Raw genomic sequence first — 16,188 nt, 5'->3', positions numbered from 1 at the left:
AAGAGTCGGAAGCTCTCGGGAGTTGAGCAGTTATACACCATCTACGACAAGGAGATGGTCGCCATCATGCACGCACTGACGAAGTTTTGGCAGCACCTCGTCGAGGGAAAGTTTGTTGTGCGAACAGAACACAACAACTTGCAATAATTCTTGGAGCAGAGGGATTTGAATGAACGACAACAGAAGTGGGTGAGCAAAGTTCAGGCATTTGATTTCGACATTGAGTATGTGAAGGGCAAGAATAACGGGGTAGCCGATGCCCTGTCAAGAAGTTCTGCCATATGTTCTTTATCCCATATTTCGGCGGATTGGAAGGAAAACCTGTTGGTTGAATACTCCAAGAATACTTTTGCCTACAAACTGATGGATGGTCAAGTGCACGATGACCGATACAAGGTGGTTGACGACATCATTTACTACAAGAACAAAATTTATCTGGTACCCGAGTCCAAGATGAAGGAAACGATTATCAGGGAAATGCACGACTCTCCCTTGGCCGAACACCCAGGATACTTTAAAACCTACAGACAAATCCGAGAAAGGTTTACCGGGAAGGGACTTAAGAACGACATCTTGCAGTATGTGCGGGAATGCTCCACCTATCAGCAAAACAAATCTGAGCACACCCTATCGATCGGACTGCTGCAACCACTGCTAATCCCCGACCAAAAATGGGATAGCATCTCGATGGATTTCTTTACTGGGCTCCCTAGAGTGCAAGGAAAGGATTGCATTTTTGTCGTAGTTGACCGTTTGACCAAGTATGCACATTTTTTTGCCATCCCACCAGGATACCAAGCAGGTCAAGTGGTCAAGTTGTTCTTCCGTGAGATATTCCGCTTACATGGTCTACCGCGAAACATAATCAGTGACAGGGATAGCCGTTTTCTTAGTACCTTCTGGATGGAGTTATTTCGGTTGGTAGGAACCGAGTTGTCGCCCAGCATGAGCTACCATCCGCAGACAGATGGATAGACCGAGATTGTGAACAAATGGATGGAGGGTTATCTCAGGAACTACATCTCAGCTCAACAGAAGGCTTGGGTTTGCTGGTTACATTTGGGTGAACACTGTTACAACACCACCTATCACATGTCAATAGGCATGCCACCCTTCAAAGCACTATACAGTTATGAACCTTCTTCATTTGTTGATCTAGCATTGGGAGACAGTCATGCACCGAGGGGCAAAGATTGGCTTCAGGAGAGTTTAGACATCCTGACATCTCTCAAAGATAACCTACAGAGGGCTCAGAACCAGCAAAAGATGTATATCGACCGACACCGAGTTGAGCGAAATTTTGAGGTGGGCGATCTGGTATACCTCCAACTTCAACCATACAAACAATCCTCCTTGAAGACAATTAGTAAGGAGAAGCTCAAGCCGCGTTTCTGTGGATCCTACAAGGTGGTTCGAAGGGTGGGCGAAGTTGCCTACGAGTTGGAACTTCCTGAGGGGAGTCGGATTCACAATGTTTTTCACGTGTCATGTCTCAAGAAGGCCGTTGGGCAGCGCGTCACAGTGTCCAAGGATCTGCCACCCATCAACGAAGAAGGAAAACTAATTCTGGAGCCGGCGGAGATCATCGATGTCAGAGAAAAGAGGCTGAGATCACGCACAGTCAAGGAGTTCCTTGTGCGCTACAAGAATCTACCCATCAAGGATGCCACCTAAGAAAGCGAGCAAATTCTGGAGCATCCAAGTTTGCAATTGCTTGAGGGCAAGCAATTTTTGGCCCGGGAGGACTGTGATGTCCCCGATATAATTAAATACTTTATTATAAGGCCCCAAATGTAATAACAAATCTTTCACGCCTTTTATTTAATTAGATCAGTCAAGTCTTAGTTTGGTCGTGTCGGCCCATTTGTAACCCTTCGGGAAAGCTCCTGGAGCCCATATTAAAATATTCAAGGCCAAGTCTGTTATTTATATTGGTATGCGAATTTGGTATTTCTCTTTGTTTGTGCGAATTCCAATGGAGTTCAGTTGTCGGCCATTTCGGAGGTGGAAGATCCTCCCTACTTGGTATCTGCAGTTTCAATGAGATTCATCCCTCACCCTATTCTACTCTGTGTACTTGTTCCGGATCTGGCAAATCTAGAACCTCATCATTGTTGAATCAAATATTACTTCTAGTTCCATATCTGATAATCTGGTATACATGCATGTCAACTAAGTCCAAGAATTCCTAACATTCAGAATTCACTACTTGATATGCTTGCGGAAGACCAACCCCTTCACGCACATAGGTTGAAGTCCACCGTACACCCCCTTCACCATATGGTCACACTCTCTCCTCACCACGACCTGCTTCCCTGACACCACCGTATGGCCTGCCTTGACACCACCATACGGCTCAGCCTGACACCACCGTACGGCCTCTACTCGATACCCATATAGCCTTGCCTCACACCACTGTACGACCCTACTCCAGACACCACCGTACAACCTTGCCTCCCTCGCCACTATGGTCAGGGAACATTACACACAAGAGAGTTTTAAATGTTCATCCTACCGACATTTAGGGCTCTACTTCAAAATTTTCTAATGTGAACTTCTCATCCTCCTCCTCATGCTCCACTATCAAATATGGTTTCATCTTTTCTTCACGTTGGCTAACAACAATTTCAGCTAAGACATTTGCAACTAAAAAGGAATTTCGGTCATCCATCCTCACATTAGACCATAGTTGAAAAACTCGGACTTGGCAAGGCTCAAAAATGCAGCTCAGCAAAAATTCAGCAACTTGAAAAATTGCTTAAATTTCATTAGAAACATTTTCTTTTTACAAATTCAATGAGCAGATGCATCGAATGAGTCAATAAATGAATACATAAAAGTAACAAGACGAGTCTACAATATTTGATTGATTTAAATGCAAATTGGGAACAAAATAGCATCCTCGTGTAGAATGTTCATGGCCGATAGTTTAAAAAAAAAAAAAATCGCAAATTGTTTTTGTAAAACTAAAAGTAAATTACTAAATACTACATCAAAACATTTTACATCTTCCTCTTCCCTACTCTAGTGAAAACAAGGGAAGAGGTAGAACTAGAAGGTCTAGTACTAGGAGTCTGTTATGGCTCCTCCACTTCGCCAAAACGAAGTTAAGGGTAGCATCCCTCAGAGGGATCTAAGGGTGAGAGAGAGAGAGAGGTAGAGAGATAGGTCTAGATCTTGGGGGAGAGAAGAGAGAGTAAGATATAGAGCAATAGAGAGAGGGGTAGAGGAAGAGTGATAGGAAAGAGATAGGTCTAGAATTTGGGGCAGATAAAGTGAGTGAGATAGAGAGAGCGAGAGAATGCTGATAGGAGCTTGCTTATAACTGAAATTTGACTATCTGAAAAATTTATAAGGTCTTCTAAAACCTAGAATTTGCATTATAACTCCTAGAGATTTAAAACCACTCTCAAACACCTTGCCAATATGTACATGAAATATAACTTAAAAGTATAAGTCTTTCATGTATGTATTCTAATGAAGAGAATGAGATTGACTTGAAGAAAAAAAAATTGATAATTTTTTGACATGTTTGGGCCTCTTTATTTTATGCAGCTAAGTTTTTGCCAAAGACTAGCCGAGTTTTTGTGAAAAATTGGTGAGTTTTCTCTACGAGTTTTTAGCTGGAAAACTCGCGAGTTTTAAAAAACTCACCAAGTACTCTGTGAGTCTTGCATCTATGCATTAGACAATAAAATTGATAAGAGTGGATGGGGTATGCTATCACTCTCATTGACCATCAAAGGCATACTTTTTTACATTGTAATAATATTTTCAATCTAATTTTTTTTCACAACAGCAAATAAATATTTGGAGTATTAGATTTGTTAGGATTAAGGTGCCATCTACCTTATATATCCTATGATATATTGCATGGTTTGAACAACCTTGGAAAGTGTCCCTAAGCACTTAGGGTTTAATCAAAAAATAATTTGTAATATTTGTTCTTACTATTGTTTTCAATACATTCATAAGGGATGATGAATTCCACTAGCAGTGGTAAAGTTGACTTGTGGACATATATATTTAATTAATGTTTTCCCAACATGTAGATGCTTAGAATGTGATGGTAAAAGACAAGTGAAGAGAACAAATGAGTGACAATGGCTTCTCCAAGTGGGCGGTTTGAAAGATGAAATAGGTGTCTCCTGATATTTTGGCATTTTGGCATTTAATGTAGATATCTAAATGACTAAAGTGTGTGCATGTAATGGATGGCCTTACAATATAACATTGCCTTTTCTTGAGTTCAATTAAATTCATGAAAGATGAACTGATAATAGTCAACACAACATGTTTGACCCTTTTGCATTCATAAATGATCAGTTATACACTTCATTTGAAAGCCATATTATTCCTGAAACGGTATTTCTTCTATACCTATACTGACTGCCTATGATGCAATATTTTATGCAAGTACAAAATAAATCCAAGCCTTGATTACAATCTGAATTAAAATAAGAACCATCCAAGAGTGATATTAAACATATTTGCATGATGATTTCAAATGAACTACCCTACCTTAATCTCAATGTAGATTTTAAATGTTGATAATATGAAAACATATCCAAGTTGTATGAAGTTAGATCATGGCAATGTTATTTTTCTTATCTTACTACTGAGGAGTGGAAGCACTCAACCATGGTCGAGTATAGATGTCAAGAGAAACAGAGATTTGTGCATGATCTTTTCAAACTTTTCCTTAGGTGACCTAGCGAAACATAGAGTGTTTAGGGTGTTTGCTTTAAGTTTTTCTTTGTCAATATCCTGTGGCCCAATAATGAAAGGGGAATTAAAAACTGTCCATTCTTAAACAACTAAAGCAACATAATCTTACGGCTCTTCAACACAATGCATGTACAAAATAAAACTTTATATGCAATGGAATAAAACTGTCATGTTTAAAGAAACAATATTGGTTCCAGATTAGATAGGATTCAAGATTGAAATATTTTATAGAGCTAAAAAAATCCATACTTTGACAACTGCATTTGTACGGGTTTTGATATAAAGCCCAGCAGTATTATCGGGACAATTTACTTCTGAGTCACCTTTCATATACATCGCAGAAGTAAGACCTAAGTATGGCCAAAAAAATGTAGTTAACTAGATTAGTACCAAAACAAATAAATTAGATCAAACCAAAGTATCTATAGTTTTGCATTTATACTATATTCTAAAGCATCGGTGTAACTCTATATGCTGAATTCAAATATAAACTATATTCAATTTAATTTAGCTAAATCTTAAATTGCAGTAGTGATAAAAAATGACAAATGGGGATGCAAAGATGTACATATCTCAAATAACACAGCAGAAGTACATAATGTACCTCCAATATTGTGAAATATAAATGGAGTGGGAAGTGAAAAAAATTGAAGATACATGCTACTCCAATATGATGCAAACGAACTTATTTTAGAAACTTAAGATCAACTTTATAATTACAAACAGCCTATTCGATGGAATGTTTCAAAAACTATTTGGCATACCTAAGTTTAATCAATTAGTGGTTAATTTTATTCACATGGTTTCATTAATTTAAGCGGTCCAATCGTGCAAAATTGTATAAATTTACTGTACAAGATTCTCACTTTATGATCTTAGATAACACATACCACAATGTGATTTTCAAAATTTAAGGAAATTTTTATAGCCTGTTAGTAATGTATAAGTAAGCTTCATACTACCAAAACATATACTTTAAAGAAATTAGATCACATAAAACCAAGTAGTACCTGTCAAAGAACCATGGTCTGTATGCCACCCACACCAAGGTGTGCTATTATTGTCACTGAAAAATATCAACATTTGATATTGTTAATTATCTTATCCCAAAAGCAATGCATAAAAGGAAACCAAGAAAGAACATAAGGGAGAACTTGAAGGAGAGAAAATATTTCTTGCCACTATTACTGAAAGTCTGAAAGAGCAATGGTCATTTAAAAGAAAAGCAATAACATAAACCCTAATACAACTATGGCACAAACCCTAACCCTAAAATGACTTACCTCAATATTAAGTTGTGTTTATATTATTTGATGAAGTAAAATAAAGTCATAAAGTGATTTTCTAACTAAGCTTATCACTAAGGCTAGCATGATCATTATAACTTTATGTTATAAACATTAACATCCTCTTCTAATGGTCATTCTTGAAAATATGTCAAGCTTATCTCTAAATTTTACAAATTCAACCAAGCCAAGAGACTTGATGAGAAACTCCATGGTCTAGTCCAAAGTTGGATAATATTGCAGCTGAATTTCTCCAACTTCTATTAGTTGTGTTATTAGGCATGCCTACAACCCTAGATGTGCCTGAATTAAATTGGTTCGGCTTTAGATCTTGAGTTGGGTCAGGCCTAGGTATGCCCAATGCACATGCCCTAGGTGTACCCAAGTGAATTATGTGAATGAAAATAGTGCAATTAAAAACATAATTCAGATGTCCAGAAGCTCTATAAATTTTCTTTATTGTTTTGTAGAATAAGGAAAATCAAAATATGGGACATTGGTTGTTCGATAACCTACAAAGATGATCACTTTGGTTCACCTACTTGCTAAGGTTGTGTGGTTGGGATAAGAATTCAGAAGGGCAGCTGGAGAACATTCAGTCGTTCATGACACTAGTAGCCAAGATCAGTGACTTTGGGCCTGAATGGGAGAAGATTTTTGTTATTGCCTTGGCCGAGTTGGGCTTCATGGAAGATCAGTTGAAAGTCGTTCTTAATGCTCCAATAGACAAGCTCAACTGCATCATGTCCAGATTCATTGAATTTGCTTTTAAGGAAAAAGATAAGGGGAACAAACTTCTAGATGAAAGTTTGTTATGATCCCACATGGCATCTATTTTTCTTATTGGAGGATTTTTCCTCGTAGTTTGTGCCAAATGGATGTAATTTTCCCATTGGTTGATATTTAATAATTTGCAATAAATAGGTATTTTGTTGTAACAAAACCTAATTAGGGTTTAGGTGGCATGATCTTGGCCTATGATTTTGATTCAATTAACCATTCATTTGTATTAAGAGCACTATATAATCTCAACTCATTTCATTTGTAAAGGATCAATTAAAAGAGATTTGAAGAATTGTTGCTTTGATGCTACCAAAGATAATAAAATCATTGAAGTGCTGGTGACTCGTTGTGTTTGGAGCATTTGCTTGTTTCTTCATCCTTTTAAGAGAGAACTTAAAACTTAAAAACAAAAAAAAAAGATAAGAGTAAATTTTCTTAAGTATTTAGATGAATGGAAGATCTATGTGCATGATCAATGGTGAAATTCTTATGTTCATACTACTAGTATTTTGTTGATTGTGAAGTATCTTGCGTAGTCAACTGAACTCCTTTAGCCAAGCTTAACTTCGATTGCTACTTCTTCATTGATATGACAACTCTTGATGGTGTCCATGTCCTTGGTAGTGATTTGAATATTATATGCTTAGGTTAGAAGATCGCACTAGCTTTGTGTAGTTATTCCTCATATGTGAAAGCAAAGCTTAGTTGAATTTCACTTGAAATCATCCATCATCGTTGCATTCTTAGCATTAGTTTAGTATTCCTAAACCCTCATTCCTTAAGCATTTTTTTGTCAAGTGTTCATTATTTGTAGTAGTAGGAAAAGAACTTCCTTGCATATCATTTGAAAGATTAGGTTCATAAAGCGTTCCTTGTGATCAAAATATTCATCTCCTAAAGAACAACAACGTAAGTCCCCCTGGAAAAGCAACAATCACATCAACCATTGAAGCTAACCATACATCAAGTCCTAATATATATAAACCTTGGAGTCATCTCAAGTGATCCTAGCACTCAGCATTTGAGAAGATTTTGTTCGAGAGAGGATAGAGTATTCAATACTTTATTCTATGTTTAAAGTGTCATAAAATGCACATTAACAAAATTGGTGCTAGGAGGAGGGTTCCCCGAGGAGAAACATCCTTAAGGAGAAATAACCATTCGAGGAAAGCGATTTATCATGAATCACGATGTTGTTGCCGCAAAGGAATTTATTGCCAGTTCTACAAACAAATTTGGGGTTTGAAAACGATCAAGAAGACATTCTTTCAGGATTAAACAACCATGCTTGGAAAGTAAAGACAATTACAGCAGAGTATATGAGAGTGCAATTTGAGTTGGAAGAAGAAGAAGAAGAGAAAGCTCAAGAAATTCAAGTAGCTATTAAAAGAGCACTCCTCGACCAAAGGTTCCCACTCCTCCCTGCACATCCTCAACAGATCCAAAGAGCAAAGGCTATATGATGGAGCATATCAATTCATTCTCACCAAAACGATTCCAAAGAATTCTAAGATCTACTCCAGGAGAAAGAGAATATCAAGAACTGAAGTTCACTCCCAAGCTTAGGTGTGGGAAGAAAGAAGCTTCATCTAGTCAAGAGACACCAAGTGGAGAGGATATTTTTCAGTTTATTTCAAATTCCACCACCTTAACATTCGGTTTAAGGAGTAGTTCAAACCAAAGAAGCAAAAATCGTTTGGGGAATAAATCAGCAAACCAAAAGTATAAGATTTTTTGAAAAAATTGGGAAAAAATCGGCAAAAAATTGTGGAAAAATCGAATTTAAAAAAAAACGTAAAAAATTATAGACAAAGACAAAAAATACATTTTTTTTTAAATTTTAGCACATTTCCATAGCATAGAGATACAAGGAAAAAATAAAATAGAGTTTAACCCATGAATTGTTAAAATATATTCCTTGCCAAAAGAGTTTGTTTTTTCTTCTAAAAATATAAAGTTTTGTAGTATATAAGATTTTAAAGGCAAACTACTTTATGCTTTGTACAAAAATTTCATGTGAAAAGACTTGATTGATGTACTATATTTGTGGGTACAATTTATACCCATGACTTGCAAACCTTCATTGTATGTATTCGCCCATTTACTAATAAACATCATATTAAAATTGAATCAATTTTATAATTTATAAATTAATATTATAAATAGATATATCATTTAAGCATTTAGATTGAAGAATAATTATAATATTGTTTAAAGTATAAGTTTTTGGTATGGGTAGCAATGATACCCTACACAAGGTGTTAAATGTGAGTAAAATCCAATGATAGTGCAGTTAGAATTTTAATTTTTTTAAGAAAAAATAGAAAAGAGAGAAGAAAGTTGAGTTATATAAATTTTAGAAAATTAAAAATATTGATTGTTATTTATATAGTGATTGTATATAGATCTAAACAAAAGTTTAAATAGAAAGATGTGTTCCAATCAATATATTGATTGTTTTAAATAAAAATGGATCCCAAAATAAACAATTTTTATATTGATTCTCTAAATTATACACACAAATAAAAATATTTTTTATTTTATTAAAAAATATAAAGTAAGGAAACAATAATCTCTAAATTCCTTTAATTTACAGTGTATAAATATTAATTTTATTTATATAAATCAATAAGAATATTAAAAGTATTATAAAATTAAATATATGATAAAAAAACTGAATGTTTTAATAAAAATTATATATGAGAAAAATATTCATATAAAATAAATTTACTATTGAATATCCCTGACAAAAAATAATGCCTACTCTATTCCTATTTAAAATGTTGACAAAACATATTAAAAAAAGATTAGGTATAAGATGGAAAATTGTGATTTCAAATGATAAATCCAAAACCTGAAACTTTTCACGATGCAATCCGACTCTGCTGTCGTAGGCACAACTCTTCCATCATGTCGGTTGTTCCTCCATGTCAACGATATTGGAAAACCATTGCGCGATTTTTGTTTGCAAATGTCGTTTAGGGTTTGCTTCTTTTTAAAAGCTAATTAAACACGATTTAATTGCATTTCAAACGTTGAAAAAAGTTGACCATAAAATCGTGGTTTTTTAAGGGAAAAAATCGGCAACCAGGCTGATCTGCGATTAATCGCGTATAATCGTGATTTTTTTCAGTTTTTTGCTTCTTTGGTTCAAACAAGTCAGGCTAGTGCAGCCTAGCCAATTGTATAAACAGTTGGTTAGACAAGGCAAGCAGCTTGTCAACCCATCATTGTAACGATGTCTCACAATCATCCTCCACCTCCACCAAATGGTGCAACGTGATTGGTCATCTCCGATTCTCTTTCAAACTTATCATGACTTGCCAAAGAATCCAGAGAATTTTTGTTCCAAATTTCAAGTGAACGATCCAATTCAAACAGTTGAAGAGCATGTCAAGATCTTTGAAGATGCATTGCACAATAGATGGGTGGAATATGCAAATGTGGCATGTAGGCTCTTCCCCTGTTCTTTGGGAGAAGAAGCATTCTTGTTGTCCTCATTTTTGTTTTCAAAAATGATAGACCATTACATAAAAAATTTGTCAAAAAATGAAAATTTTACTTTATGGCACGCTTCCTGAGGCAGAATTTTGCTTCGCCCTTGGACTGACTTAATCCTCAGTCCATCCTCGAACCACATTTCAAATTTCATCGCATTCTAGGTTCGTTTGCTATGTTTTTCCTTCAATTTCGGGTTTTTCTCCCTAATTGCAGGTGGGAAATTTTCCTTAAGTTGCAAATTTTAATGTTTTCCTTTGTTTTAGTCTTTGTAGGGAAATTTTTAGTTAATTGCAAGTGCACTATATGAAATTAGAACTTGTAACTTACTTTTTATTTTCCCCTTGATGCTTTTTGGCTTTTTAAGTCATAATAGGAATTTTTTGGATAAGTTACAAGTTAATTTTAAATTATAAATTTAAAAGTCACTTGTAATTCTTTTATAAAGTTCCTATTTTAGTGGTTTTATTTGTAATAGGGATTTTATTTCCCTATTACATGTTTTATTTTATGAATCACTTGTTGAGGGGATTTTATTTTCCCTTTACAAGTTATTATAACTTGTATTTCTCTCTCAAAAACCCAATTTGCCTTATGAATGAAAATAAAGACATTTTACACTTGCTAAAGGGTTTTAGAAACCCGATTTTGCCTTGTGCAATGAAAAGTGACATTTTAAACTTGCAATATGAAAAGAGAAACCCGATTTTCATTATTGCATGCAAATTGAAACTACTTGTTCACTTCCAAGAACCCGACCAAGTATTTTTCCTCTCCTAAACCGATTTTGCCACAAATTCTTCCCGATTTTTGTGGAGATTCATGGATCAAGGAGGCGATATGATAGCAAGCCCGATTTTGTGAGTTTGGAAACACGTTGCATTTGATTTGGTGAACGTTTCACACTTCATTTACTGCGTTTTACCACTTCAAAACTGTTTTTCACGTGCTACATTTTGGGGGTTTTGATGCCACGATTTCACTCCATCTTTGGTCGTTTGGCTTTGGGTCTCTCCTATGTGGTATTTCCTTAAAGATTTGACTCATTCTTCTTGCATTTTGTAACACATTTTTGCTGTTCTTTCTCCAAATCCGAGTTTAGAAAAACGTGGCAAGGGTTTTGGAATCTATTTCTATTTAAAGGATTGTCTTCTCCTTTCAAAGATTGTTTCATCTCTTGAAGAGGCATCTTGGATAAGCAAGGTGAGTTTTCTTTTGGTTTTGTTTTCTTGCATTGTTTATTTTCTCTTCTTATTTGATCTTTCTAGTTGTAAATTTGTATATATGTTGGATTTTCCCTAAAATCAGTTTTGTGAGAAAGATTTTCCCCTTTGCAAAGCAATTTGTGAATTACATTGATCTTCCCCATTTTCCCTCTTTACTTGTATTCAGGATTTTAAATCCTGATTACAAGTAGGATGAAAATAATTGATCTTCCCTTATGGTTGTAATATTTTAACCATCTTTTGTTGAAATTCCAAGTTTCAAAGATGAAAAATACCCATTCTTTCAAAATCGGGTTTTTAGAACCAGATTACACGTTGAAAGTTCTTCCCATTTTCTTGAAAATGATCTTCCCAAAATCCTTCCATTTTTGTTCATACTCATTACCTTTATCCGTATATTCCATTCACGCCATTTCCCACATGTCAAAATCTCATTTTGCACTCATTTCTCCATTTTCTGTTTTACAAGTATACTTGCATTCGGATTTTAAAAATCCGATTGCATGTTCGTTCTTCCCCACTTGAATACTTGTAAAACTTTTCCCAAGATCCGAAATTGGTCAAAGTCAAGTTTCCAGAATTCCCATTTATTTCCCATCTTTCTCTCCCGAAGTTGTGAAGTGCAAGGGTTGGAGTTCTTCCCATTTGAAGAAGGAAAAAAGTTAGTTGCAGCTGATTATGATGTTGCTTTAACACTTTTAAGTCTTCATCGCAGCATACCAGGTTGTTCTTCAATGTCAGATTTACCATCATCTCCCATTCCAAAGAAGATGAAGTATAAATATGACAAGTACCAGAATGAAGTTTCCCCTTCACAAGTTTCCTCTCCTTTGGATCATATCAAAGATACGGAGATAGGGCATGTTGACATGTCAAAATTCATTAAAAGGGTGGAAGATCCGCAAGATAGTAATATGCAGCGGTTGTTGGACAGCCACATTCATCATGCATCTTTTTTTCCAGTGGCTGCCCTAGAACCTGAATTTGTTCTCGCTTGCGCTCACCACTTCTACAAGGAGACGAGAACCATTAGAAATGATGTCGGTGAGGCAATAATCTGCCTTGATGCGGATACTATTGAGAAAGTCTTCAGAATACTATCAACACCTGTGTATATGGAAATTTCAAAGGATAGTGTAGCTGATTACTATGTCAAGAGGGAAAAGGACTGCAAACACCACATTAACAAGTGGATTCATGAACCATGAGTCGCTTTCACAAGGTGGGCTAAGTTGTACCATTGTGACTTCAAGTGGGAAATTGGAGACATCATTACTCTCCTCAGCAGGATGATGGGTCTTGAGCACTTTAATGTTTTTGAGCCCTGGATGTATCAGTTTACCATGTTCATAAGGCAGTCCCATCATATATCATGGGGAGAGATTATCAGTGACGCTTTGTGTGAACAATTTGCAACATTCCCTACTACCATGACTTTCTACATGAATTCATACTTAGTGTATTTAGCAGCGTCACTCAGAAATTTCCCTGGTCTTTCTACCAAGGGTGATCGTTCGCTTATACCTGTGTGGGAATATTATGATCAGTTGCCCTTGAGACCCAGCAGATTACATTTCAGGAGGGTTCAACATGCATTCTTTGGTTACTTTAGGTGCCAGTTTGACAAGACTCTAAAGAATAGAAGGGTGTCAGATGAAGCATGGGAAAAAGTGAATGAATCGAATGCTACAGTGGGCAGCCATACATGCTTCCTAGATACTCAACCGATAAGATCATTCTTATGGAGTTGGGAAGACAGATCATGCTATGCATGCTCATCAATCTGTCAAACATAAGGTTGGGATGGGGATTTCTACAACTAACCCATTGAAGATTGGCTGGTATTCTCTTGTCACATTCGTCAAAGCCAAAGCTATGGAGACCGAGATGCAGGAGATTAAACTCAAAAGGTTTAAGTCGAGGGCAGAGTTTGGCTACTGAGGTATGAAGGAAAAGATCAAAAAATCCTTCGTACATGTGCATCGTATTGAGGATATTTGGGTGGATCTCCGTACAAAAATGGAGGTTCTCAAGATGGACTACTACAAGCTTACCCTTGAGCAGGTTATTGATTTGAGCCTGTGGACATTCCGCAAGGGATGAACGATGATGGGAATGTGTTTGATCCAGAGTATGTCTCACGAAGGGTCGAGGAAGCCCCACTTCCTTTAATCCAATGGTCACATAAAGAATGTACTTCCATTCTTGAAAGGTTTCAGCCTATCCTATCTAACACCAACACTTGGCTCAAAGGTAATGGTGTTAGACTCATCAAGATTAAGGTTGGAAAAGAAGATGACTCTACAGGGCCTCTTGGACGTAAGTCTGAGATTCAGATTGACAACAAGGAAGGTGCATCATCTTCAAGCACTAGGATCAAATTGCACATAAGTCGGGCAATAGTGCTTTCTCCTGAGGAGGCGACAATTCGTGGAAAAGAAAAATCCCAGATTCACATTCATGTGATTGATCCTGATAATCCGGAGGAAGGACAACAATCCGATGATGCTCCTAAGTGACTGGCTTCGGAGTCACCTCATGAGATTCCCTCCTCAATTTCCATGGAGCTGCCTCTATCTCCTCTTGACATAATAGTGGAGGAGTCTCCTCAAAATGTCATTCCTATTTCAGCAGTTGAGCCACCTCTTGATCATCAACAAGAGAGTGTGTCAGAAATCTGCAAGGATACTCCTGAATGTATCCATTTGTCAGAGATTGATACCTCTACTTCCGGCTTTGAAGAGTTTATGAGACAATCTTCATGCCCTTTGGTTACTGAGCAAACCATGGTTGCCATCCAGATAGATACTCCTCCCAGGGTGACCACGGCTGTTCAAACAAAAACTGCTTCACCTTTGTCTTTGGTAGTCACTAGAGGAGAACTAGTCATTTTACCTCCATGGCTTAGTTCTTTTACCCCAAAGAGGAAGAAGCAGAAATCTCTCCTGATGTCTTTGATTATCAGCAACTCAAGCAATCTAGGCCTAAGGTTGCTAAAAACGCCAAGACAATCTCAAGGGTAATTGTTGACAACAACAAGATGAAAGTGACAGAAATTATTGAGCCCCTTGCGAATAAACCATGTGAGGAAATGCAAGCTGCTAATTACAGGGTTACAAGGATAGAATTGGGTAAACAAACACACGAAGTGATCAAGCATGATGCCCGGCGATCCGTAGCTTCATTAGTACAGTAGTATGATAAACTTCTAGCGAAGAAAGACAAGCTAGAAGAGGAGAATAGGCAACTTGTTGCAGTTGTTCATAAAATTACAAAACCTGCTGGTGAAGGGAGCAATCCTACAAGCTCTTCCAGTTCACAAGAATCAATTCGGAGAGTTGAAAGAGTTGCTCAGAAAGTAAAAGCATTGGATTCTTGGGTGGATCAACTTCATGATCTGTGTGCACAAGTGTTGAAAGACATATTCCAAATGATGGTTAAGTTGGAGACCATTAAAGAAAAATTGAATCATACCTCTGAGGCTTTCAAACAGAATTTGAAAAGATTTGAAGGTAGCTTGACAGTTTGGCGCAAGATGCCTCGACAACAACTGAGTGTTCTTCAGGAGCATGCCATTATTCCTTCCAAAGTCATGTATCTAAAATTTGAAGAACTTCTAGAGAACAAAGCCCTTGTTCTCAAATCCCTCATTGAGGAGATTGATGATGCAATGAGATTGCGAGTTGAAATATTCCAAGGTGTTGTTTCTCATTGTGAGAAGGCCTCTTGCAATATAATGAGTTAGAATGGAGAGTTGATGCTAGAAGAAGAAGTGCTCACAGATCTACATATGAAGATTCATAATGAGTGGAGGAGCGAACAATTTTCAACTGCCTCAATTTAGGTTTTGATGAAATATCAAATCTTCTCACACGAAATCCAGTTCACTTTGGAGAAGAACAACTCTATGCTTCTTCAATGCCATGAGACTATCGTGAAGACCATGGTTGTTGCCAAGAACACCCATGAACCGAATCCTGCTGAGCTACGAACGATCATCCAGAAGTTCAAAGGATTCATGTCTTCACATGCTGCAACTTAAGTGTTTTTCAATACTTACTTGCATTTTTTCAAAATTGTAATCTCTTAGTTGGAGTTTTTCTTTTGACAAGTTACATGTAAAAACATTTTGTAAATTGCAAGTCAAGTCTTTACTTGCACTTTTGTAATTACATGTAAAGCAACTACAAGTTGTGTTCAGTTAGGACTGCAGTTGGAATAAGTCATAGTTAGTTATTGAATAAGTCTTGGTGGTTGAGAGAATCTCTCAAGCTAGTTAGGATCCTCCCACCTTTTTCTCAAAACTCATCTTCTATAAATACTTGAGGGGTCTATTGTAATCTTTATCTTTTAGAAAGCAAGCAAAAACTCTGCCAAATTTGCAGCAAAGAAGTCTTTGAGATTTCATTTGTGAATTTAAGAATTGAAAGAAATAGAAGAAAATTGCTCAAGCTTTGAGTCTTTGTGCTACATTCTTGAGTTTGTGTTCCATATTACCTTTCTTGCAAGTGTTTCTTTGAGAGCTTAATCAAATCTGGTTTGCAGTCTTTGTGCTGTACGTATTGAAGATTAATTTAGTTAAAGTAGAAGTTGTATTGAGAAAAGTTGTAAGACTTTGTGCTTGCACTTGTTATTAAGAGAGTTTAGAAGTAGATTTTGTAAGAAAT

At 36.4% G+C, this 16,188-nt stretch overlaps 1 protein-coding gene across 2 annotated transcripts in view; it reads right to left on the bottom strand.

Moving 5' to 3' along the window:
* Positions 1 to 16,188, bottom strand: part of LOC131033280 (scopoletin 8-hydroxylase) — a 345,921-nt gene that overhangs the window by 98,326 nt on the left and 231,407 nt on the right. For both annotated transcript variants that reach the window (XM_057964457.2, XM_057964456.2), the window contains 2 exons: positions 5,739 to 5,794; positions 4,978 to 5,078 (listed from right to left, as the gene is read on the bottom strand). In XM_057964457.2, the coding sequence (XP_057820440.2) occupies positions 4,978 to 5,078; positions 5,739 to 5,794 (157 nt within the window). The remainder of the gene's footprint in view (positions 1 to 4,977; positions 5,079 to 5,738; positions 5,795 to 16,188) is intronic.

This window comes from Cryptomeria japonica, chromosome 6, assembly GCF_030272615.1.
Source record: "Cryptomeria japonica chromosome 6, Sugi_1.0, whole genome shotgun sequence".
NCBI classification, from domain to species: Eukaryota; Viridiplantae; Streptophyta; class Pinopsida; order Cupressales; family Cupressaceae; genus Cryptomeria; species Cryptomeria japonica.
The sequence above is the reverse complement of the archived record's forward strand: the minus strand, read 5'-3'. Positions and strand labels throughout refer to the sequence as shown.